At 45.0% G+C, this 25,669-nt stretch overlaps 1 protein-coding gene across 1 annotated transcript in view; it reads left to right on the forward strand.

Annotated features, from left to right (window-relative positions):
• GNA14 (G protein subunit alpha 14) overlaps positions 1–20,136 on the forward strand; it is a 180,378-nt gene extending 160,242 nt beyond the window's left edge. The window contains exons 3-7 of the mRNA XM_070480320.1: positions 11,423–11,577; positions 14,040–14,168; positions 15,348–15,477; positions 17,882–18,035; positions 19,157–20,136. Of these exons, the coding sequence (XP_070336421.1) occupies positions 11,423–11,577; positions 14,040–14,168; positions 15,348–15,477; positions 17,882–18,035; positions 19,157–19,347 (759 nt within the window). The 3' untranslated portion in view covers positions 19,348–20,136. The remainder of the gene's footprint in view (positions 1–11,422; positions 11,578–14,039; positions 14,169–15,347; positions 15,478–17,881; positions 18,036–19,156) is intronic.
• Positions 20,137–25,669: the final 5,533 nt, after the last annotated feature.

Genomic DNA, 25,669 nt, shown 5'->3' on the forward strand with positions numbered 1-25,669 from the left:
CATCTGGTCCAGATCCCAGGCTGGTGGACACAGCATAGACTTAAAGAAAAACAACAACAAAGAATGTAATATGGCACCTTGGGAAACAGGGACAGAATAAAATCTATTTTATTGTCTGCTTAAGGAAGTAAAGAAGGAAAAAAAGAAATGGGAACATTCTCTAAATGTTGTGAAAAGGAGTCTGTATCAGAAACAATTCCAGCTTTTTCCACTGGGTGGTGTTTTTGTTTAATTTTATTGTATGCTTTCAGTCTCAGGGCAAGTTTGCAATCCAAATTAGTTCTGGGCATTACCCTTGGAAAATCTTGAAGTCTTGGGGAAATTTACTTAGGTGGAATTATCTTGTTTTTTACACTAATTTAGATATACATATATATATAGTTTTTTAGAGGATCCTTCTATGTCCTACTTGCCTGTTACCATCATTCCCATAAAGACGAGAAACTTTAGGATAAAGACAAGGTTTTTTTCATAGTTGCAGACTCGTACCAAGCATCGGATCTGGCAAAGAGTGGGTGATTCCTAGTGATGTGGCCGCTGATTGAATGAAGGAGGGAGCGGAGGCTGCAGCAGTCCTCAGATGCATTTAGGAACTACCCGTCTCCGCCAGGGCCGGCAAACATTATCTGTAAGGGTCAGCGGGTATTTGGTTCTGTGGACCACAAAGACTGTTGCAACAACGTGACTCTGCTTTTGTAGCTGTGCCATCAGCCCAGCAGTGTGACAGGGTGTGGCTGTGTCCTAATGGAACTTCATTTACAAGAAGAGACAGAGAGCTGGACCCGGCCCGTATGGTGTTGACCTTGGTTCATACAAAAGCACACATGGGCACCTTGCAGACCTCGACGATCTCTGTGACAAAGAGGGAGTCTGTGAGTGGCAGAGACAACGCTATGTGTTGACCACATCTCATGTCACCTTCCTCCTGAGCACAGGAGGACCGCTCCCCTAGGCTCCTTTGCAGTTAGATGGTGTCATGTGACGACTTCTAGCCGTGAACTGTATGTCTGCCGTGTTCAGGCCTGCCCCGTAAAACGTCTTGCCTACTGCGCCACGATCTCTTCCTCCACCCGCCTGCTGGCTGCAGTGTGGGCCTGGGAGTTGGTGAAGCCACTTGATGGAGGAAGCCTGGGTCCCTGCCTGGATAACTGGATGAAACAGAGTCCTTCCCACCACCACCCTGCTGCATCCTGGACTGGGAAGGAGTGTGAAAGAAACCTGTGTGTGCTGTCAATCCACATGCTGAGACTGCTCTCTCTGATATTACCATATCTGGGCTCAGATACAGATAAAGGAAAGACACTGAAAAATAACTGCTCAGAACTGTTCTCTGCAGGCTTGACAACCTCCTGCCTAGGGAACCTGCAGTGTTTGATGGGGGAGAAGCGGGGTGAAGTTTTGGGAAGTGTGTGTATAGAAAGTAGTAATGCTGTTTGCTTCTGAGAATCTGGGGCCTTGGAGAGAGAGCCACTGGGAGGTAGGATGGGAGGATGCAGTAATGAAATCAGAGGTGAGTGATTTTTAAAAGATCGTGCATGAGCCACACTAACCCTTGTATCCCAGCTGTGGTCCATGCCTTCAGCTCGTTGGTTTGTCTCTGTGCTGGTTCACATGGGTTTCTTGGAGCTAGCGCTGGACTTCTCCAGTCTCACATTACTCCTCTTTCTCTACGGATGCATAAACTTTGATACCCTCAGAGTAGATCAACACCAAATCTTTAGTGGCCTAGCAAAATCAGTGTTTATTTCTAGGCCACATCCATCTCAATACACGGGAGCTGCTGGGGAATGGGCTGCGCTTCACACCGCCTGTCAGGGATCCAGTCCCTTGTGCCGGAGGCTCCCCTCCTCCCAGCCCTCATCGTCCTGTCAGCTGAGAGATGGGAAAAGACAGAGTGGAGGAGGATTGCATGGGAGGCTTGGAAGGTCAGGCTGGTGGTGGTGCGCATCACGTCAACCCAAACCCCATCACACAGAACACACGTTACGTGACTGCAAGGGAGACCGAGAAATAGAGCCCGACCTATGTGTTCAGTAGGAAAAGAAAACGGGATTGGTGGACCCATAGCAGTCTCTTAGTGGGAGAACACTTTGAACTCCAAATAACCAACTCTACAATATTTGGAACCAGCGTATTCTGAAATTGAGAACTTGCCAGTGCTTTTTGTGTCTGTAAGCCTTTATTATGCCTTATTTTCTGGAAGGACCACAAATATAATCCAATATCAAAGAGAGGCTTAAGATTTCTTACTGCTGGTTGTGATGCTAGAGGAAGCCAGCAAGGTGAGCAAGGCGTTTGTTGTTTTCTCTTCGAGGTGAGTGGCGGCGGGTTGGGGCTATCTTTTGTTGTAGGAGCCCCCCACCCACCCCACGGCACTGCTTCACTGGCCTCTCTTCCTTTTCAGCTCCTCTGTTTTTCTCTGTAAGTCCTGTCTTCCCACCATCTGGGCCCTGGCTGCAGTCATTCGGCTTTATGTGGGGAGGACCTGGGTGTGTCCAGCATAGAAGCTCCAGTCCCCCCAGCAGATTCTGTAGAGGCAGAAACACAAAAGACACATCTTCCTCTTGCTTTTTTGAACTGTTTCTCATAACCCAATTTTGGTGTGCTTAAAAAACTAAAAACTCTCAACTACAGGAGGGAGAGAGAGGAAGATGATGGTAAGGATAGAACATCCTTTCTTGCTACGTAACATGACCATATTATGTGATCGCTGGGCACATGCAGTAAAACTGGGCTGAAACAAATGATTTTCTAAGAGGCAGTTTCCTTTGCTCTTTGGAGCATATATATACTTTGGAGGGGTTACTGGATGCTATTGGTAAATTACACCTTGAATATATTCAGCTACCCTGGGGCCTGAGGGAGTTCGGGTGCTTTCCAAAGCATCTCAGGGAAAGGAATGTTATGTGAAAGGTGATAAAGAACTGGTCTGCTCCCTGCACATTCATGGTGCCGACTCTAACAAGCAGTCAGGTATCCGCATTCACGAATACGGGAAGGGCAGACACAGCCGTTCTCCTTATAAGCATCTGGCCACTTCTGGTGGGAACTCTTAGCCCATCCTCTCACTCATCCCCAGTTGAAATGTCTTCTTTGATCTCTCAGCATCTGTGTGTGGATCTGATGTATTAATAGTTCTTCCAAAAGGCATCGGTGTAATTCTGGGACCCTCGGGGGCAGGGCCCTGGTCTTCATGTCCCCAGAAAGCAGCCCGGGTCTCGCGTGGAGCAGGCGTGTGCTGCTGGGTCCTGAATGATGGTGGAGTCTGGCTGCCAGTGTCTCACTGAGTTTGGGACGTTTCGGTCACTGCAGCTGAGGCCTGAGTTGTTACCATCACCCAGACCTAAGACTATAGGGAATTTTTGCCCCTGGAGAGAATTGAATGGGCCAGAATAGAGGATTCCTGGTTTGGTCAGGAAGTCAGAGGGCAATGAGGAATAATGGATTCGTGCAGGGATTCCACTGTATGTAGCTGTTAGGGCTGTGAAGGTGTTGGAAGGCTATTGCCTCAGCGTGTCTGGTATCTGGTCAGCAGGGCTGGTCGTCAGGGAGGAAAACTGCATGTGGAAGAGGCAGCAAGGATGAACCGGAACCAGCAAAGGCAGTTTGTCCCCACGGGGATAAACTGGAAGCTGCACCTGCCTCTCACATCTCTGTGGTGACGGTCTGGGGGACCTGCAGCAGATACTGGCATCCTTTGCTGGGAACCCGCATGTCTGCCTGCCCCAGGATGTGGACAAGCTGAAGGAGAGGGTCCAAGTAGGGTGCTGAGGCCCAGCTGTGCCTTTCTCCAAAAGTCGAGTGGACCAGAAGACTAACCACAATGTGTGTACGTGTGTGTGTGTGTAGGGGGTGCGCGCCCCTTAAACTGGAGCTCTGACCTTCAGAACATGACCACTGGCTTCTCCCACCTCCCCTTCAAATTGCTCTTACAGCCCATTCAAACCCAGAATCATAGAGGGAAGGAGTGCTGGGGAGTGTCATGGCAGCTTCACCAGGTTGACACAGGATAGGGCCAAAGCTTCGATGTCTTAGCTGCATTATTTAGCACTCACTGTAGCTTTGGATGTTTGTGCCAGAGTAATTTATGGCAGGACTCTTTGAAAAGAGCCTTTTAAGTTAAACCCACTGAAGTTTAGACTGACACGAAGAGATAAAGTCACTTGCTTGGCCTTTCATGCCAACACTTTGTAGCTAGTGAATTCTGTTATTTATTTTTGTTGGAGAAAAGATAAGGAGAAAGAGGGCAAAGGTTGGAGTAGAAATAAAGGTTTCTTTTAATCTTGAATTGGGTTTAAAAAAACTTACTTCCCATTCTGAGTGTGGTGGAAGACTGCCTTTCTACAGGAGAATCTAGGCAGCTTTAGCCCCGTGGTTAAATATTCAGATGTCTGCGCCTTGAGTCGGGGTGGATAGCAATGGCTGATGCAAAAGTGCATTCCTCTTGAAGCTGAGTTGTTAAAGAAACTGGAATTGGAAACTGATCAAAGGAAGCTAGAAAACCAATTTTTAAAATGTGTAGTCTCAAACAAATGGCCATTTTGGTAAATATTCTAGGTGTGCTTGAGAAAAGTCTGTCTTCTATAGTTATTTTAAAGAGCTCTACATATGTCCATGGCGCTTCCCAGGTGGCTTAATGGTAAAGAACCCCTCTGCCAATGCTGGAGACGCGAGAAATGCAGGTTTGATCCCTGGGTGGGGAAGACCCCCTGGAGGAGGGCATAGCAAATCACTCCAGTATTCTTGCCTGGAGAATTACACGGACAGAGGAGCCTGGCGGGCTACAGTCCGTGGGGCCGCGGAGAATCGGACCCAAATTGGTGACTAAGCAGCATATGTCCATAAAGTCAAATTGCTGGTTATGACATTTGAACTGTATGTGTCTTCACTGAATTTTTGTTTATTCCATCAGTTCCTGAGAGATGTGTGTTTCGATTTCCTGTAAGATGAAAATTTGTCTGTTTCACCATTTAGATCTAAGAGATTTTGTTCCTATATATTTTAAACCTATATCATTAGTTGCATAGAACTTTAGTACCCTTATATCCAAATCTTTTTGTCATTTGAAATATCTCTATCTCCAGTTATACTTTAGAAGTCTTCCCCCCACCCCCAGCTTTACTGAGGTATAATTGACAAGTAGACCTTAAAGTCCATTTTTACGATAATAGATTCCTCCTTCCTGTGGGTTGGAGGAATGTATCTTTGCATCTTTTTTACTTGTTGCTTCTTCTTGAAGTTGTCTTATCTTCTTATACTTGATTATTTTTGTGAGTGTGCTGGACATTCATGAGAAAATAATTTGAGGGTGAGGAAGATGTTCTCTTCAAAAAGAAATCTCCTTTTCTTCTGTCAGGTGTCTGGAGACGCTCAGTTTCTGAGATCGTGGTGATTCCAAGCTGAGTTCAAACTCCCTAAGAGCTACCCCTTGGATCCCAACCCAGAGCCAGAGGGCTTCTAAGGGCCTTTTGCTCTTGCTAAACCCTTGGATCCCAGCCACCCTAATCCTGTGATGTTGAAAAGGGAGCTGCTCAATCTCACAACTGCTCCTTCAAGAGCAAGCTGAGCCCCAGGGAGGAAGGTTTTCTAAATGCTGTTTCAACTCCTTGGATGCCTTTCTTCCCTATATTCCGGCCCAGCAGTTACTTCATTAGTTTCCTGGTATTTTCAAGCATACTTTTGAAAATATTTTGTCCACCATTTCTAGCTGTCCTTAGTGGAAGAGTTGATCCATATTTCCCAGTCTTCATTTATCAGAGCAGAAGTTGTTTGTTTTTTTATAAAAAAAAAAAAATTCCTTTCTCCAGCATAATTCACCAGCATTTTCTTTAGTATGCAATTTTTGAAATGCTTTCAGAGAACACTGAAATTTTTATTTCATAATTTTTGTTTAATAGAACATGTAGTATATAATTCTGGATCTTGATGTGAGATGTTAAAACAAGGGGGGTGTGATTTTGTCAGTCAGAAATACTATGTTATAGGGAACTTTCATTTTTAATTGTATATTTTAATCTCATTTGATTTTAGAAAACTTTTGAGGTTCATAGGCACTACAAATGACAGTAGGCTCTTGAAATATCATGCAATTAGGCTTTTATTATCTAGACTTGTATTAATGAATACAGATTTCAGTGAAAACACTTAAGGACCTGATGAAAGAACAGGAACTCCAGTGTCCTGACGAAGGAGGGGGAAATCTTCCCTGGTGAGTGAGCAGGCTCGGGGTCCCGCAGTGCTGGGTGATTAATGGTACCGGGGCTCTCCCTGCGAGGACCTGGTGGAGAACAGGGTTGCCCACTGGGCCCTGAATTCCAGCCGGAGGGGCCTGCTGGGCTCAACAGGGACTCTCACCCGGGCAGCCAGCCATCCTTGTGTGAAGTCAGCAAGGCACTGCTTCATGAGCAGCTCCTTCCACTGCCACCCTGGGAATTTCCGAGTGAAACGCACATGTAGGACATGTTTTCAGTGTTCTTTCCTCAGAGCAATGAAAGTGGCGGTTCTGTTTGAGAAAGGAAAAGAGGAAAAGCCAGGTATGAACTCAGTGTTTGAGAAACTGGTCATGTTTCTGTATCTGCTGAATTTGCTCCAATAATATTTACTCTTTTGTGATTTTTTTCTTTTCAAAGAAATGTATGAGTTAGGCAGTTTCAAATCAATGTGTTCCCCTAACCTAGGGCTTTTCCATGAACTACAGACCCATCTTATTTATCCACTTCCTAGTTTCTTCACTTAGATACCAGCCACCTCAGACTGTCTCCCACCCAAAACCTAACATTTCCCTAAATCTGACCCTCTGAGAACATTTCTTCCCTCTTTCCAGAAAGTCCGACTACATGACACACAGCCTTCCCCGTTATATAAGGACGCCCTGATCAGGATGGGGTTCACTGCAGTGGTGGTTTGAACAGGAATGTAAAAATGCTCACACTCTGTGTATAACACTATTTAGCCAAGTCGGAGGGAAACCTGCCCAAAAGTTCACTTGAAAAAAATTTGTTTAATTAATTATTTTCATTGGATGTGAATTACTTTACAATATTGTAGTGGTTTTTGCTATACATTGACATGAATTAGCCATGGGTGTACATGTGTTCCCTATCCTGAACCCTGCTCCCACCTCCCTCCCCATCCCATCCCTCTGGGTCATCCCAGCGCACCAGCCCTGAGTACTTGTCTCATGCATTGAGCCTGGACTGGTGATCTGTTTCACCCTTGATAATATACATGTTTCAATGCTATTCTCTCAAATCATCCCACCCTCGCCTTCTCCCACAGAGTCCAAAAGTCTATTCTTTACATCTGTGTCTCTTTAGCTGTCTTGCATATAGGGTCATCGCTAACATCTTTCTAAATTCCATATATATGCGTTAGTATACTGTATTGGTGTTTTTCTTTCTGGCTTACTTCACTCTGTATAATAGGCTCCAGTTTCATCCACCTCATTAGAACTGATTCAAATGCATTCTTTTTAATAGCCGAGTAATATTCCATTGTGTATATGTACCACAGCTTTCTTATCCATTCGTCTGCCCACGGACATCTAGGTTGCTTCCATGTCCCAGCTATTGTAAACAGTGCTGCGATGAACACTGGGGTACACGTGTCTCTTTGAATTCTGATTTCCTTGGTGTGTACGCCCAGCAGTGGGATTGCTGGGTCATATGGCAGTTCTAATTCCAGTTTTTAAGGAATCTCCACACTGTTCTCCATAGTGGCTGTACTAGTTTGCATTCCCACCAACAGTGTAAGAAGGTTCCTTTTTCTCTGCACCCTCTCCAGCATTTATTGTTTGTAGAATTTTGGATAGCAGCCATCCTGACTGGCGTGTAATGGTACCTCATTGTGGTTTTGATTTGCATTTCTCTGGTAATGAGTGATGTTGAGCATCTTTTCATGTGTCTTCTTTGAGAAATGTCTGTTTAGTTCTGTGGCCCATTTTTTTATTGGGTTGCTTATTTTTCTGGAATTGAGCTGCAGGAGTTGCTTGTATATTTTTGAGATTAATCCTTTGTCTGTTGCTTCGTTTGCTATTATTTTCTCCCAATCTGAGGGCTGTCTTTTCACCTTGCTTATAGTTTCCTTCACTGTGCAAAACTTTTAAGTTTAGTTAGGTCCCATTTGTTTATTTTTGCTTTTATTTCCAATATTCTGGGAGGTGGGTCATAGAGGATCCTGCTGTGATTTATGTCAGAGAGTGTTTTGCCTATGTTCTCCTCTAGGAGTTTTATAGTTTCTGGTCTTACATTTAGATCTTTAATCCATTTTGAGTTTATTTCTGTGTATAGTGTTAGAAAGTGTTCTATTTCCATTCTTTTAGAAGTCGTTGACCAGTTTTCCCAGCACCACTTGTTAAAGAGGTTGTCTTTTCTCCATTGTATATTCTTGCCTCCTTTGTCAAAGATAAGGTGTCCATAAGGGCGTGGATTTATCTCTGGGCTTTCTAGTTTGTTCCATTGGTCTATGTTTCTGTCTTTGTGCCACCAAAACTTCACTTTTTTAAAAACACACATTGTTAATGTGCAAAAGTCATTCATCTGACATCTTAATAGAATTTATTTAAAAACCAGGGCACCCTTTTTCTCATTCCTCTCTGCCCTGTATAATATTTGCCCTTGGGACATTCTCTGGGGCTCGGCTCCCAGTCCACCAGCCACCTTCATGATGACTTGTGACTAAAGAACACACCCTTTCTGGCTGCACCATGCAGCTTGCAGGATCTTAGTGGCCCCACCCTGCCCCCCAACCAGGGACTGAACCTGGGCCCTGGCAGCGGGGGTGCAGAGTCCTAACCGCTGGACCACAAGGGAGCTCTCCCCTTGTCAGGCCATTCTTGATCAGAGTGACACAAACAACTCCTTTGACTACAGTTTTTCCAGGTAAATGGAGACTAGAGAGACAGCTGACTAAATGCAATACATGAGTCTAGATCGGGCCAATGAAGGACACTTATGGGACAACTGCCAAACTTTGGATAAGGTCTGAGGATTAGACTACAATATTGTATCACTGTTAATTTCCTGATATTGATCATTATATATGATTATACAATGTGATTACGTATGTTTGGTTTTAGGAAACTGCACTGAGGCTGCAGTTTTCTTTCAGATATTTCCAGGAAAAAGCATATGTATGAGTTACATGTGCATGTGTGGGTATATGTATGAACACATATGGAAGGAGTGAAGATGAATGATGAAGTTAAGTAGGAGAGTATGAATGTTTGGGCAATTTTGAAAGGCAGAGAAGAACTTGTTCTACCATGTTTCCCACCTTTTTTCCAAGTCTTAAATAGGAAGTTAAAAAAAGATGATCCAGACAGGTAGAGCTAACCAGGAGAAGACAAAGATGGACAGGAAAACCTTTGAACACAGAGTCCTGGGTGGCTAAGTCTGGTTAGTTCTAAAGTCCCAACTGTTGGGTTTCTAAGGAGCTTCTATTCTCTTCTTTTAAGTAAGATATCCCCCAAATCTCCTCCCTTGGCTGAACAAACAATATGTCTTTCTCACCAGGCTGAATTCCCTTGGTTACCTGAAATCCCAGGTCAAAGTCTTTTCCCTAAATTCCTCCCGCCCCAGAGCTTATGTAGAAGGCTGCATTCCTCTGTGATAATTTACTGGGAGCCACTTTTTATCTACTGGAAGAGCCAAACACTGGTGTGGGCAAAGGGGGTATCCTGGGAAGCTCCACCATCCGCATTATCCAGTGAAGACCATCTGCTCCTATGTGGGAGGTGGGCGAGTGGAGGGAAGAAGTGGGAGAGGCCCTTCTGGTGCACAGACACTGTCTGTGGTCTTCATTCATCGTTCTCTCTGGTTGAGAACAGGGCATGTGACACAAAATGTGCCAGCAGGCAGAACTAGAACTCCTGGTTTAGGGGCTGTCACTGTGCTCTGTTTTGGCAGACAAGAAATATTTATTAGGCATGTATTGCAATAATGCGGCTAGTTCTGCTTACATTGGGGTGATACTTTATAAATTAGGTTCCCATGAAAATCACTGGCTCCTCTTACAAATAACGATGCTGAGGCAGGGAACCTACTAGGTTCCTTAAATCCCACTGAACTAGAGGTCAGGGTCTTGATTTTCAGTCCAGGTTCTTTCTGCTCACCCATCCCGCACAGACCTTGTTTGAGAATCTACAAAGGGGATCCTTCACCTGCCTCAGGATACCACAGTCTGGGAGAAGATTATATTCACTCTTGATGGATGGAGGGGAAAGCCATGTTGATTTAATCATGGTTCTGGGTTTTTCCAAGTCAAGTGAATCCATAAGTTCTTCCTTTCCTCTAGCCTTCTGTTGGGCTTCCTGATAAAAAATGCAAGAAAAGAGTGACTTTTCAAGGGGTTAGTATATACTTAAAGAGACCACAGCTGCCAAAGGATGTTTTGCTGACTCCCAGCTGCCAGTGAATTGCCCGCTCTGCATGATGTAATTGCCCTGAAATCCAGTGAAGAGGGCGGGCTCCTGTCTCCCACAGCAGGACTCTCATTTGCTGCAACTTGCAGCCAAGGATGGGATGCTGAATCTCTCAGGCCAAAGCAGAGATGTGCTGTGGATGCAGGTCAATCTTATCACTTTAATTTACTAAGGTGTGGAAAAATTTCTGGCCTCTTGCTTGCTTTCTGTTGATCAGATGTTATGATACATGCAGAGCCCTGGGTACACAGTGAGTGTAGTAAGTGATAACTGCTGTAGTAACAGTAATCACAGCAATAATGATATTAACACTCACTGTAATAATAAAGTAGGAGTATTAGAGCAGCCAGTGGCATGGGGTCAGGGGCACAGTAAGTGTGGTCCACCGCGTAGGAAAGAGTTTTGTTAGTGATGCATGATAATAAGAAGCATGAGAACTCTGTACTTTCCTCTCAGTTTTGCTGTGAACTTGAAACTACTCTAAAAAATAAGGTCAATTAAAACATATTTAAAAAATGAAGGAAAGAGAAAGCAGACTCATGATTAACGGCTGGGATATGACTTTTGAATTCTCTGAAGATGATGACACTGCTTCTTTCCTGCACTGGGGTGGACCCGCTTACCCTGCCCTTGGTATGCCACTAACAATACTGTTATTTTTAAATTGTTCTATGGGCTGCGCAAGTATTCAGACGAGTTGCATGCTAATGAGGGAGTAATGTTGGTCAGTACAATGATGATCAATCATTCCAGTGTTGCTCCACGCACAGTTGGGTGCTGAACACTGGTGACGCTGACCCCCAGGTACTGCTGGGACCAAAGGCCGTGGGGCTGCAACTGAGTGACTTGGCTGTGAGGAGCTCTTCTGAAGGGCACCCACCACACCCCGCATCTAGGGGACATCTTCCCTGATCCACAGACAAGGGCAAGTCTTGTCCCTGCGTCACCAACATGATGGTTTCCTTGCCTTTGCCTGATGAAAGGTCTTCCCCCTCTGAGCAGGAGAATGCCCAGCTGATCAGAGGGGTGGAAGTAGACAAGGTGTCCACGCTCTCCGGGGACCAGGTGGAGGCCATCAAGCAGCTGTGGCGGGATCCTGGAATCCAGGAGTGCTACGATCGGAGGCGGGAGTACCAGCTGTCAGACTCTGCCAAGTAGTGAGTACAGAGCCCCGGGCTGTGGCCACACTTCAAAGGAGCTTCTTACCAGGGAGAAATGAGCTACCTGCTAAAATGCAGGCACTCAGCGCAACACAGCCTCCCTCTCCATTTTGATGCCTCACTTCCCACCTCCTAAATTGAGTCCCCCTAAGGAGCCCCCCAGATAGCTCTCCTTGCCCATACCTTCCTTTTCACTGAGAGGCTAAGTCAATTGTGGGCTTTCCTTGGTAAGACCGATCTCATTTGGGGTGCTGAAGTTAGATGATTTAAACCAGGGCTACACCTGCTTCTGGTTTCTCTGTTCCCCCCTCTCCATATCCCTCTGCCTTCCGGTTTTCTGACCAGCAAAGAGCAGGTCTAATTGCCCTAAAGTCAAGAGTTCAGACCCAACAGCCCGGTACACCCTTCACTGGCTGATCTGGTGCTGCCCTCAAGTGGACAAGATGGTCACGAAGAAAGCTCAGTTTGGGAGCTCTTTGTTCAATAACTCCTTGTGAAGCAGTAATCAGTAATCTATTAGGGTAAAAAGAAATAAATAGTTCTGCATGCAAACTATCCCACAGAGATCACAGAATTTGATTTTAACAATTCCCCAAGACAAAGCCTCTGCCCAGATCACTAGGCAAATAGCTGGATCATGGTCCTTCTTTGAAGGGGTGGGGATTCCTGCTTTTGCGGCTCTGCTCCTTCCCTCTTACTCTGGGTCATTTCCACCCTCTGAGGGCCCTGGAATTCTTTCCCTAGACCCATCCCCTTCCCTTTAGGTGCTGCCATCACCCTCCAAAGTGGTGTGGGTAATTCACCCATCCTGACAAGCCAGGGGGCAGGAAAGGAACCCAGAATCTTACCTCCTTAATTTCACTGGCCTTCCTCTGGTGGTTGTCCCAGGCCGAGTGCTGAATGACATGAATCGAGGTTAGTACAACACGGCAGCAAAGCAGGAACAGGAATGAAAAGAAACCCAGGAAGTCGTTAGATCAGCACAAAGACAGCAGGGCAGAGTCCCCAGTGGGAGGGCAGACAGCCTCTGACAGCTGGGAGCCAGGGCATCCCTGAGTCCTCCTGGTCCAGCCTGTGTCACTGGCTTCCGGGAAGGCCCTGGGAATGGCTAGGGCTCTTGATACAGATCAGCTTGAAAAAGACCCACTAGGCCTGCTGCAGAATTCAGTCGGGCCTGGCAACTGGGGCAAGTGCACGGAGAAGAGTGTGGAGAGTGACTAGAGGGGCGGACAGGGCTGTGCAGAGAAAAGGGGACTCATAAACCGGGAACAGGTGAGACCCGAGGCTTCCGTGGTCCGGTCAGTGGCGATCATCTGTCTGCTGCCACCGTCTGCCTCTTTGGAGAGGTTTTCACTTCACAAAAATGTGATGCGTGTCTGCTCTGTGCCAGGCACTGAGGAAAGGGCTACAGGGACAATTGGTACTTTCTGCCCTGAAGGCACACACACTCTGGTGGGGTGACACAGAGATTCGCTCAGTCGTGTCCGAGTCTTTGCGACCTCACAGACGGTAGCCCAGCAGGCTCCTCTGTCCATGGGATTCTCCAGGCAAGAATACTGGAGTGGGTTGCCATTCCCTTCTCCAGGGGATCTTCCCGACCCAGGGATTGAACCTGGGTCTCCCGCATTGCAGGCAGATTGTTTACCATCTGAGCCACCGAGGAAGCTGACAGGCATAAACTGAAGCGCCAGAAGTCCACAGCGACAAGCCCCGGGGCCGTGTTTGGGGGTGTGCCCTGGAGGTTCACCTGTTCAGCCCCGGCACACCTAGGGGAGCTCCGCCTATGGGGGGCCACCTCCGTGTGCAGGGGGCTCCAAGTCAGCACTGCCACTGGCCAGGGCCTCAGTTAGTTACTCAAAAGTGCCTTTTTCAAAGGCCTTAACATTTAAAAAGAAGCGTGTTCTTGTTTTAACACAGAAAAAGAGACTTGTTTTAAGCCTGGGCTGTAATATATGGCCCAAAATAATCCAAGCCAAGTTTTGGGTTATTTGAGGAGATGTGCAATTTCCCAATGTAACAAGGAACTTTTTGAGAGGACTTCCCATTGGCCTGATTTATGCTTTTATATTTTCCTTAACTCTAATTCACTGAGCAAAGTAAAGTGTCCAAGCACAGCATCTACGTTCTACAGTGTCTTGGAGGAGGGCCTGTGAGAGGAGAACAGATGAAATGTCAGGGAGCCAGGCGCCGTCTGTGGCCCCTGTGGCCTGGCCGGCTCCCTCCCCAGCAGAGCGATGGAGCTGGGAGCCGGGAGGAGAGACAGAGCCGCAGACTGAGTCTCAGCAGGATCACCAAAGCCTCTGATCCACACTCTCTCCACAGTTTTAGGAGGGCTGGAGGGCTGCTGCTCAGGAAAGTCACTGATGAGTCCACGAACCTGAGTGGGTGTGGCTGGGAGCTCGGGTGACTTTCTGGGTGGGGCACTTCCCCCTTCTCAGCATCTTGGTCTCTAACATCAGTTACCTGACGGACATTGACCGGATCGCCATGCCAACATTCGTGCCAACGCAGCAGGATGTGCTTCGCGTCCGAGTGCCCACCACTGGCATCATTGAGTATCCCTTTGACCTGGAAAACATCATCTTTCGGTAAGTCTGTCTCCTTGACATGGTCCATTAAGAGTCTGTCTCTCCAGGCTTGGAAGTCCACAAATGGGTTCTTCGATGTGTTATTGCTAAAAGGGCTTATATCTCTTAGGGCAATAATGGCCTTCGCCATCACAGGGTATTAGAATTGTGGTTGGTCTCAAGTTGTACAGTGGATACAAACACACCTTTCTATTCCCCTTAGAGAAGAAGAGATCCCCTACTGATGTCTGGAACGCTTCTCGTGTGTAACACACTCACAGAGATGTGTATTTCTGTAACCCACAGATGGGCAATACTGGGGTCTTTTCCCTGAAGTCGAATATTCCTCTTCCTTTCTATTCTCAGCTCCAAGGTTTATCATTGCAAATTTCCAAGCACTTTTATATCCGTTCATTCCCGCGTTCCCCCTAGTACTTGGTACACATGGCTGTCTGGAGACAGCACAAGTGCAGTCTAGCCCCCGGATACTCGGCATCTCTGTGAGCACATGTCCTGTGTGTACACAAATTTATTTGAGACTTTTCAGAATCAATCTCTGCTTAACCCTTCCAAAACCTCCCTCTAGATGGGCCCAGCACAGCATGCCTTAAGTGTATGCCTTAAGTGAGAGAGGTCCCCAGACTCATTTCTGTAAACTGCCTGAGCCCTGGAACACTTGAGCTTGTGACTGACCCTTGGGCTGTGACACCCTGAAGTTGCCCAAAGACACAGGCGAAGGCTTTGGGTCTCCACATCAAACAGAGGGCACTTACAGGTTTTCTAGGGAAGGGGGAGCATCCAGCTAATGCCAAAGAATATCTGGATTAGCTGGAGGGGGCCAGGAAATAGGTGGCGAGTAGTCAGAAGCCTGCCTGCCCTTTTGTGTCTGGTATCCCGGCACTCTGGGATGGTTTGGGCACCACCCAAGTGATGCCTGGACTACTGCAGCAGCTCCCTAACCAGTATCCTCAAGAAGCTCTATCTGAGTGACCTCTGCATGCATCTTCAGGAACTTCACTTACATTCTGTTGCCTCCTTTGCTAGGAAACATCATATGGTTCCTCATTGCCTAAAGCAGCGGTGCTCAAGCATTTTAATCTAAGGATCTCTCTCTATTCTTAACAATTATTGAGGACCCTAAAGAGTGCTGATTTCCATGTGCTTCCCCCCAGAGAGTCCTATGTTTATTCTGTTAAACAGGATGGTGGATGTTGGTGGCCAGCGATCTGAAAGACGGAAATGGATTCACTGCTTTGAGAGTGTCACCTCCATTATTTTTTTGGTTGCTCTGAGTGAATATGACCAGGTCCTGGCTGAGTGTGACAATGAGGTATGCTGGGTGGGGAGTCTGGTTAGCTGTGGAAACAGAAACTTATTTCTGCAGTTTGCAAGAAGCCAGCCCACTCTGGCATTAGGCCCTATCCCTTAGGTTAAGTTGCCTCACTTCTGGAAGTGTAGTCTGTGGGTTGGCAGTCCTGGCATCACCTGGGTGCTTGTTAGGAATGCACACCTTCCGAATCACCCCAGGCCAAATAAAGCAGGATCCTCAAGAAGATCCTAGGTAATCTGAGAATCACTGACCTAGAATCCTGACTCTCACACTTAGATGGACACTGAAATTCCCAGGGGACCTTAAAGAACAACTATGTATGGCCAGACCTTGGACATCTAGTCTTCATGAAGGGCAGAGCCACTCAGAAACATGGGTCTCGGCCTTGGCTGCATAGTGGGAGGGTTTTTTTTTTCAATTTAAAAACATCTTTAGGACCCTATTGTTGAGATTCTTATTTCCTGGTTTAGAGTTGGGGGTTACCTTCACTAAGGCCCCCGGGGATGAGCATATACAACCAAAGTTGAACAACACTATTTCTAATAGACTTACCTAAGGACAGGCTTCCCAACCTCCATGGTGCTCTCAAATTAGGTCCTGAGCTAAGCTGGCCAGGGAAGTGGTACCCGATGCTTGGAGCTGTCCGGGGGCAGCATCTGACCTTCACTTCCCCTGGAAAGGACTTGCTCAGGGCAACTGCCACTGATCCACCCCAGTCAGGCATTCGGTGCCCTCTGCAGAGCCTCCATGGCACTGGCTGGTTAAATTCCATTAACTGGATCTGCCAGGAAAGTGAAGAGAACCATCCCGGCCCTTCTTTGTGAGGTTAGGGCTATTTTCTGTGTGATAATCACCATCTTTTCCCCTACCTTATGCACCAGACCGCTTGACCTTTTAGAGATACCTCTTGCCTGCAGGGAATGAAAGGAAATCAATAAAGAATTCTGTCCAGGATTAGGCAATAATTATGAACAAATTCTATCTTGTATTTTTTGAAAGCAGACTTTTCTCTGAGGAGCACAGTTACATTAGCTAATTAGTGGTGGATTAGCCCATTTGCTAGTGTCATTGTGCAAAGAAGAATAGAAATCTTGGCTGCCACCCAGCTCTCCCAGTGGAGAGTTGTGTTTTTTTTTTTTTAAAGCAAAGGCATTGAGTTATCAATATGAAAAATTAGCTCCAAATTTGTCTCAGGAATTACTTAGAATGTTTTTCAGGGAAGATTAGTCAGGTACACCAGGGATGAGTACCTTAGCCTGATATACTTAGAAATTAGTTTCTCCTCTCTGAAAAATCCTAGGTATCTGGGGGAAAATGAAGTGGTTGCCACTCCAGACTTTTCTATCCTGGCTGGAGATATGTCTTACCTCCACTCACTATGGTGTATAGGAATGGTTTTTTTCATATGTTGTAGTTCCTTGGAGCTCATTACTGATAACATCATAATTAATGCTAAAGAAGCTTTAAAAACAAGTGAGACCTTACCTTTTTGGGGACAGAGTCTGGAACTGATCCCCAAAAATTACTGAGTGGGAGAACGGGCCCAGGCATTGGGAGTCACAGGAGCAGAAATTTAGGTGGTGTCCCTCTCTAGCAGGAGGGCCATGTTTCCCAGTCTAAAGGAAGGAAGGAAAGTGTTTCTTTCTTCTTAGAAATACTTGGGAGAGGGCGGAATGCTAGATTATTATCACCAGAGATTTATACACGCCCTATCTACTTTCATTTAATATTTTCTTGCCAGTGTCTAATGTTCAGAAATTATTACTGTCTACATAGCTTCCCCTGGATTGTGCTACTGTAGAGTCCAGGGAAAGCATCTGCATCTTTGTGAACAGTATGCTCGCCCATAAATGGGGACCTGTTGCCTGGGAGAGCATCGGCTGTTACACGCCTGTCAGACATAGTGCAGGGCAGGTGCTCGGTAGCATCAGCTCTTCTCCACCAGCGTCCCTGAGGCCGGTGGCCCTCCCAGAAGAGCCTTCCTTCCTCTCATTGTCACTGGACTCCTGAGGCCCAGTCTGGAAGCCCACACCCAGTGAAAGAGCATCTCAGCCCCCACCTGGTAATCCCAGTAGTTACACAGAGAAAACGTGTGTCAATTCTGGGTTTCAACCTTCCTTTTCCAAGTTACACAAAAGCCTTTCCTATATCCTTATGTGTTTGGGGGCCAGAGAAGAATTTGCGTGAGAGGAGTTCCAGAAGAGGGTGATTAATGGGAGGGTGAGGATGAGGGAAATAGAAGCAGGAACCACCTGCCACTCCCTCCCCAGCCAGAGTAAGGCCAGCGACCTGGAGACGACAGCTGGGTAAGAGGACAAATGGATGGAAGCGGTGATTCGGCATGCTATTTCCAAAGCACTGTTTTTCTTCCTAGTTTATCCTAAATCTTTTGTTTTTCATTTAGAACCGCATGGAAGAGAGTAAAGCCTTATTTAAAACTATCATCACCTACCCCTGGTTTCTGAACTCATCAGTGATTCTGTTCTTAAACAAGAAGGATCTTTTGGAAGAGAAAATCATGTACTCTCATCTAATTAGCTATTTTCCAGAATACACTGGTAAGTAAGTGTCCATCCTGTGGCCCTGACCTCCCTGGCACCAGTTCAGAGCTCTCAGCATAGCTTATCTGGGCCTCCTTGATCTGCCTCTAACAGACTTTCTTACCATCCCTCACTTCTGAATGGAAGCCCCAGTCAAATCAGCGTGTTTGCACCTCAGCACCTCTGCACACGCCTCTCCTCTTGCCTGGGATGTGCTGCCAACTCCCTTGCTAATTCTGCTTTGTTCTCTGAGACCCCAATCAGGCACCTCCTCCTTTGGGAAGGCCTTCTGATCCTCACCCCACCTCCTTCCACAGTAGGTACGCCCCCACAAGCTCCCCTGGGGGCCTGGGCTTGTGTGGCCCTCTCTGCCTCCAGCTGTCTTGTCCCAGCAGACCCTGAGGGCAGAGACTGTGCCTGACTCATCTCAGCACTTCTAGTGCCGAAATGTGGCAGCCCCTTCACCAGACAGGGCGGACACGGACGTTATCTTTATGACCTCTCCAAGGCAGAGGGAGAGTTTAGACCCTGTCGCTAATTAATTCTGGTACAGAAACATTACCAAGTTTGATACTGATATTTAGACAAGTGGTGTTTAAACGCTCCCCCTTTTCCTTTTATTAACCACACGGACAATGTAGCATACAGCTCTCAGGCTTCACAATCAGACTTGGGCGCTCCGCTCCCCATATTCTCTCTGTTCCCTCCTCTACTTCACTTAAGAACCACCTCTTCAGGGACTTCCCTGGTGGCCCGGTGGCTAAGCCTCTGCACTCACAGTGGAGCGGGAACTAGATCCCGCATGCTGCAACTAAGACCTGGTGCAGCCAAATAAAATCAGTAGATTTTTAAAGAGTAATTACCTCTTCAAAAATGGTCCAAATCAGAAAATTAAATTAGGTCACTATTTTTCAACAAATCTCTTTCAAGTATGATTTTTAGATACCAGTGGACACTTAAAATACCCTTCTGCAAGTTCATAACAAAAATAATGCCCCAAGTAAAAAAGCCTCTAGAAATAAGATGGCTCAAAGAAGGATTCCTAGTAAGAACAAGAAGAGTACACTGAATATGACTTTTGAGAGGACCTGGTGGTGAGTTGGTATCTTTCTTTTTGATTCTGACTGCCCTCATGACAGGACCAAAGCAAGATGTCAAAGCTGCCAGAGACTTTATCCTGAAGCTTTATCAAGATCAGAATCCCGACAAAGAGAAAGTCATCTATTCCCACTTCACATGTGCTACAGACACAGAGAATATCCGCTTTGTGTTTGCTGCTGTGAAAGACACAATTCTACAACTAAACCTGAGGGAATTCAACCTGGTGTAAAAGCTGCTGGGCACCCCCCTCACCCGGGCCAGAAAACCGGATTTATTTGCAAGTGCTCTGACATCACCCAGCTCAGCCCACTAGGTGGCGCCAAGTCCATCATGCAGCCACGGGGATGGGTGATGGAGCTTGTAAGATGTTTGAATTCAGCAAAATGTCTTCAAAGTCTTGCTTTTACATTTCTTTTCTTAACTTTAAGCTGTAAGGTTTTTTGTATAATTTTTGAATTTGGTATTCTACAGAATTCTAAAAAGCCACTGTGATTTATGGTTTTTTTTTTTTTAATTGAAGTGTGTGTGCCATTAGAAAAATCACATAACAGAGGAGCCTGTCAATTTATAGATCCTGCTTTGAGACCTCTAGTATTGGTTAGGTAACCTTTTTTAAAAATTAAATATTGTAACTGTTTTTCTCTCTTCATGCTGAAGTATTCAACATGCAACCAAAGTTTTTTTTTTTAAGTTTGTTTTTCTTTGTGTTAACTTTCTAAGTCAAATTAATGATTGTATCAGTACCTCTAATTTAGTTTTGCCATAGTTTGATTACTATGGACTCTGGATAGTATTATGCTGTACTGGTGAAAAATGTGTGGTGAAAACTTACACACATGTATATATTCTAATGGAGATGACCAGGCCTTATAAACTTATGAAACAGCTAACAGCCCAAATTGTTTAACAAATGTACTGTACCCTCTGCCAGAGTTCTGAAGGCTACCACAGATTTGCTGTTTGAACCATGTATGTCGTGCCTTTCTGAGGAGGCTAAGAATATACCATTTTGCCATTAGCACTGGATTATGTTTCTTTGAGCTCATGGTTGACTGATAGTTCTGCTCCTAAAAAGAAAAATGCTGTGATTTTAATAACTCAGAAACTTCCTAAATGTCCCTATCGGGGAGGTAAAATAATTTTCCTTCCACCCTTCCAGGTTCTTGGCTGAGACCTCACCCCTCTAATAATAAAATAATGTAAGCCTAACACCATGTATCCTCCTGTATACATGGGAGATATCCTGGAAAACTGAGTTTAACTCTACTAAAATGACTCAAGCCATCACCTTAAATACTTTCTTCAGCTGAAGATGCAAGAAAGATGGAGGAGAAGAGAAGGTCATTTATGGGAGGTTAATAGGTAAAGCACAATAAAAAAGGGTGAGGTTGTTTAGCTGAATTAAGATGGGCACCTTCTACTTTGATAATTTGTCATTTAGAATCACCCTTCTAGGAACAGAGGAGGAGACACATTTAAAATGGAGAGTTCCTTAAAATAAATGTATATTTCCCTTACAAAAGGGTAACTTCTACTAGATTTTCAGAGCTTTTCCTGTGTCTCTTGTTTCTTAAAATCACCAAAAGCACATGAAAATATGCTCAACATCACTAATTAGTAGAGAAATGCAAATCAGAACTATCATGAGGTACTTCTTCACACCGGTCACAAGGGCCATCATCAAAAAATCTACAAACAATAAATGCTGGAGAGGATGTGGAGAAGAGGGAACCCTCAAACACAGTTGGTGGGAATGTAAATCAGTGCAGCTACTATGGAGAACAGAACAGAGGTTCCTCAGAAAACTAAAAACAGAACTACCATAAGATCCAGCAATCCTACTCCTGAGCATATATCCAAGAAAACCATAACGTGAAGATAATATGCATCCCAATGTTCACAGCAGCACCATCTACCATAGCCAAGACACAGAAGCGCCCTAAATGTCCATCAACAGCTGAACGGGTGAAGGAGCTGCGGCACACACATACACTGGAATACCACTCAGCTACGGAAATGAACAGAGCAGCGCCACGCGCAGCAACATAGATCGACCTAGAGATTATCGTACTGAGTGAGGTCAGAGGAGGACAAGTGTATGTCATCACTTATATGTGAAATCTAAAAAAACGGTATAAATGAACTTATTTACAGAACAGAAATAGAGTCATAGATGTCTAGATGTTGGAGCTGAGGCATCTTCCAAGTTTGAATGCCTCTGATGTCATCAGATGTTCAGGTAAACTCCCTGAGTGGCCCACAGAGCATCAGGCACAAAGATGATCTAAACATGAGCCGTTTGGGCTGTTTCTCTGAAGTTTATAGCAATCCACTTAACATTTAGTTCGCAGGACTTTGGGAAATACTTTTGTATTTGTAGAAAACAAACTTAACGGTTGCCGAGGAGGGGGATGAACTTAGAGAGTGGGATTGACACCTACACACTATATAAAATAGAGAGCTAATAAGAACCTGCCAGAGAGCACAGGGAACTCTGCTCACTACTCTGTAATGACCTATATGGGAAAGGACCTAAAATAAATAAATTAACTAGTTTAAAAAATCAGCTCTAAGTAATTCTTATACTAAAGAGGTGTACATTTGGGTCACATACTCTGTTCCCCTTCAGTCCTGTCTTTAAAAGTTCAGTGAAGTTTTATAGTCCAGAAGCTAAGTTGATAGACTATTATTTCATTGAACCAACCTCTTAGTCTTGAAAGTAGGTCAGTTCAGTTGAACAGCTGTCTCATTTCAGGAGCTAGTGTTGCAGGTGGGGTCCCGAAGTTAGCCTTAAATGGTGTGAGCAATTAGGTACTTATCAACAAGCATGTCTATGGAAACAAAAGAAAAACAGAAGTTAGTGGTTGGGGCAAACTATAAACTCAGTCTGAGTCCTGAAGGCCCCTGATCAGATTTCTAGATGTTGGAGCTGAAGCATCTTCCAAGTTTGAATGCCTCTGATGTCATCAGATGTTCAGGTAAACTCCCTGAGTGGCCCACAGAGCATCAGGCACAAAGATGATCTAAACATGAGCCATTTGGGCTGTTTCTCTGAAGTCTGTATCAATCCACTTAACATCCAGTTTGCAGGACTTTGGGAAATACTTTTGTAAAAGCAAAACAATAACTTTCATAAATGACAAAAGACTTAAAAAGAGTCATGATTAAAAAAACTGATGAGCCTTTGTCAGTTGGCAAAGAAATATGGTTATTTCTATGACATATATTTTAAGAAAACTAGAATTACAAATGATGATACTATTAATATATAAGGACATATCAGATTTCTTACCTGGCTTCCCAGGTGGTACTAGTGGTAATGAATCTGCCTGCCAATGCAGGAGATATAAGAGACTTAGGTTTGATCCTTGGGTTGTGAAGATCCTCTGGAGGAGGAAATGGCACCCCACTCTAGTATCTTGCAGGGGGAATCCCATGGACAGAGGCTACAGTCCATTGGGTGGCAAAGTCTTGGACACAACTGAGCATCTAAGCACATTAGATTTCTAGGAATGTCATAACAATTTGGCTTTGATTCCAAGTCAAAAGAGTGGAAGAAAACTGGAAACAGTTTGAAGAGATGTAGCCAGATTATCTGAGGAAAGTAGAATAATTCAGGATCCCGTTTACTTTATAGGTAAAAAAGGAAACAGACAATTAATAGGACTAGAACTTTATACCCATAAGAGTATGTTATTTACTGAAGTATCATTTTTCTGTTTACAATCATTCCCTTTTTGCCAAGGAGAAGCTTTCCATTCCAACTAAGAAGGAAATAAAAAGACTCCTATGTCCTGGAGCTTTAGGGTTTAGTGCAATTTGTCTTTGGGAAAGTCTGTATAAAGCATTCAATACAGAGGCCTCTGAATGCACTCCTTGAGTGTACAATCCAACTTTGAACAGCTTTTGCTTCTATCAACCCCTAAACACTGACCTCCAGCTGATCCATTTCTTGATCATCTGCAGGACAGCTTGGGAGACATTCTGGTCATTTCCTTGGGGTGCAGTTGGGAGGTCCATCTACTAGGGGACTGTCTGGCTTGTCTGATAACTGCAGTATAATTACAGATGAGAAGAATACCTTTGAACATCCAATCAAGGTCCTGTGGGTCCTCCTTGGTGGTGTAGCAGTTAAGACTCTGCTCCCAATGTAGAGGGTCTGGATTTGATCCCTGGTCAGGGAACTAGACCCCACATACCACCACAAAGATCCCACACGCAGCAACTAAGACCTGGCACAGCCAAATAAAATATTCTTAAAAAAAAAAAAGTTTAAAAAGGTCCTTGTGAGGTTGTGAATGGCCATTGATCCTAACTCTTTTCTAAATCTGGTAGGAACTTCTGAAAGTGTAGGCAAAAGGGGCTTTGTGTATCTTGTTAAAGGTCAGTGTTCAGGGGTTGATAGAAGCAAAAGTTGTTCAAAGTTGGATTGTACACTCAAGACGCGAATTCAGAGGCCTCTGTATTGAATGCTTTATACAGACTTTACAAAGACAAATTGCACTAAACCCTTGACTGGTGGCTCAGTTGGTAAAGAATCTGTCTGCAATGTGAGAAACCTGGGTTTGATCCCTGGGTTGGGAAGATCCCCTGGAAGAGGGCATGGCAACCCACTCCAGTGTTCCTGCCTGGAGAATCCCTATGGACAGAGGTGACTGGCAGGCTACAGTCCATGGGGGTCACAAAAAACTGGACACAACTGAGCATCTAAGCACAAAGGCTAGACACAATATTCCTTTGTGTCTACTTTTCAACTTGATCTTCCCATAGGTACCAATAAGACAATTCTTTAGAGTAAGAGCTCCCTAAAATTTTTTTCAAATACAAAAGTTTTTCCAATTCAAAAGATCCATCATCTGGCCATTGATGAGTAGGATCTTCAGTGGTATTATATTAATCTCAACAGCAACTCAAATCAATAAACCTTTTTATGGCTTAACTGTGGGTACAAGAGGTGTGCCCTAAGGGGATGCAAAAGATCATAAGATCTAGAAAGTTCACCCCCAGAGTTAGCCCTAAGAAATTAAAGACGCTCTTTGTCACAAATCTGCTAATCTGTAATACCAGGCAGACACTAGTGGAATGGGACTTTTCTACCACTAACAAGACAACAAAGGTTGACATGCAAACAAAGGTTGGCCCCTTGTGGACTGGGGCCCCTTCAGACAAATTCTCCTGAGAGCTGGCACAGTGGGAACGCTACCTGTCACTGTGTGTTTCAAATCTCCATCCTACTGTGTGGCTGCCAGGTACACGTCGATGCTAGCATCTTCCAGCTGGTGATGACTAGAGGCAGTTTTCCTACCAGTTGAAAAGCCAAGCTCTCGAGACAAAGAACAAGATGAAAGGAAAACCTTGTCTTGACTACGGTTCCCCTCCTCATGAAAAATGACACAAAGGACAGACAATGTAAGTCAGTGACCATCTCTGGAAGGGAAAGGGATCAACAGAAAAGAAGAGTACTTATAACAAAATCTCTACCAGAGTCTTCATACTCAAGGAACTAATTCACATGAACATTTTCTTCTATAAATCTAAATCTGGAAAGGAAAGAATAAGGTGCAAGTTCCTCTTCCTCTCTCAACTGAGCCTTATAGACAGAGATCTGAGAGAGATTACTTCTGTAAGAATTCTTACCCTTTGCTGGCTTCTGCCAGTTTTCCAGGTTCCCATCTTCAGGCTCCGAAGGAAGTACAGTGTTTCAGCAGGTCCCATCATGGGTCACCCAACTGTCAAGTGGGGAAGAAAGATTACCCCCCCACCATTCTAGGTTCTTAGTTGAGACCCCACCCCTATAATAAAAGACAGATTAACAGGAGAAAAACAAATAGAAAACAAATAACATATATACCTCCTATTTACACATGAGACACCCTGGAAAACTGAGTAACTCCATCAATGGCCCAAGCCATCACCTTAAATACCTTTTTCAGCTAAAGACACCAGAAGAATGTTGGGAGAAGGCTAGTTGTGAGAAGTTACCAGGAAAAACCTAGTAAATGGGGTAACGTTATTATGCAGATTTGAGCTGGGTATCTTCTCCATTGATAAGAGTTTCCTGTGATTTAGAGTCATCTTTCTCTTTCTGGTACAGATTAGGAGACACACCCTTACAAATAAAAGTTTATGTCATAAATGTAAAGGTCTCCTGCAAATGAGTAATTTCTACTAGATTTTTAGAGCTTTTCCTGAAAATAACCTGGTCAAAATAATCCCTTTGCTAAAGAGGCATCTTTGGTGATGGCATGTTCTGCTCCCCTTCATCCTCCTTTTTGAGGCATTAAGCTTTAAAAGCTAACCTTCATTCAAGAAATGAAGGCAAAACCAACAGTTTTTGTGGAGCCTGACAATGATATCAAAATTTAATCTGGAACAGTAACATTCCGAGAATAGCCAAGGCCATTCTGCGTAAGAGAACAAAGAATGGGAGACACGGGAGCAGGGGCCGATTGCTGCCCCTGCTGTCCTGCGAGTGTGCACACTGCCACCATCACTAAGCAACCAGAGCAGGCGCCAGTCACGGCCCTGCTGTCCCGGGGTGCACGGGCCAC

Source organism: Odocoileus virginianus, chromosome 18 (genome assembly GCF_023699985.2).
Source record: "Odocoileus virginianus isolate 20LAN1187 ecotype Illinois chromosome 18, Ovbor_1.2, whole genome shotgun sequence".
Classification (NCBI taxonomy): Eukaryota; Metazoa; Chordata; class Mammalia; order Artiodactyla; family Cervidae; genus Odocoileus; species Odocoileus virginianus.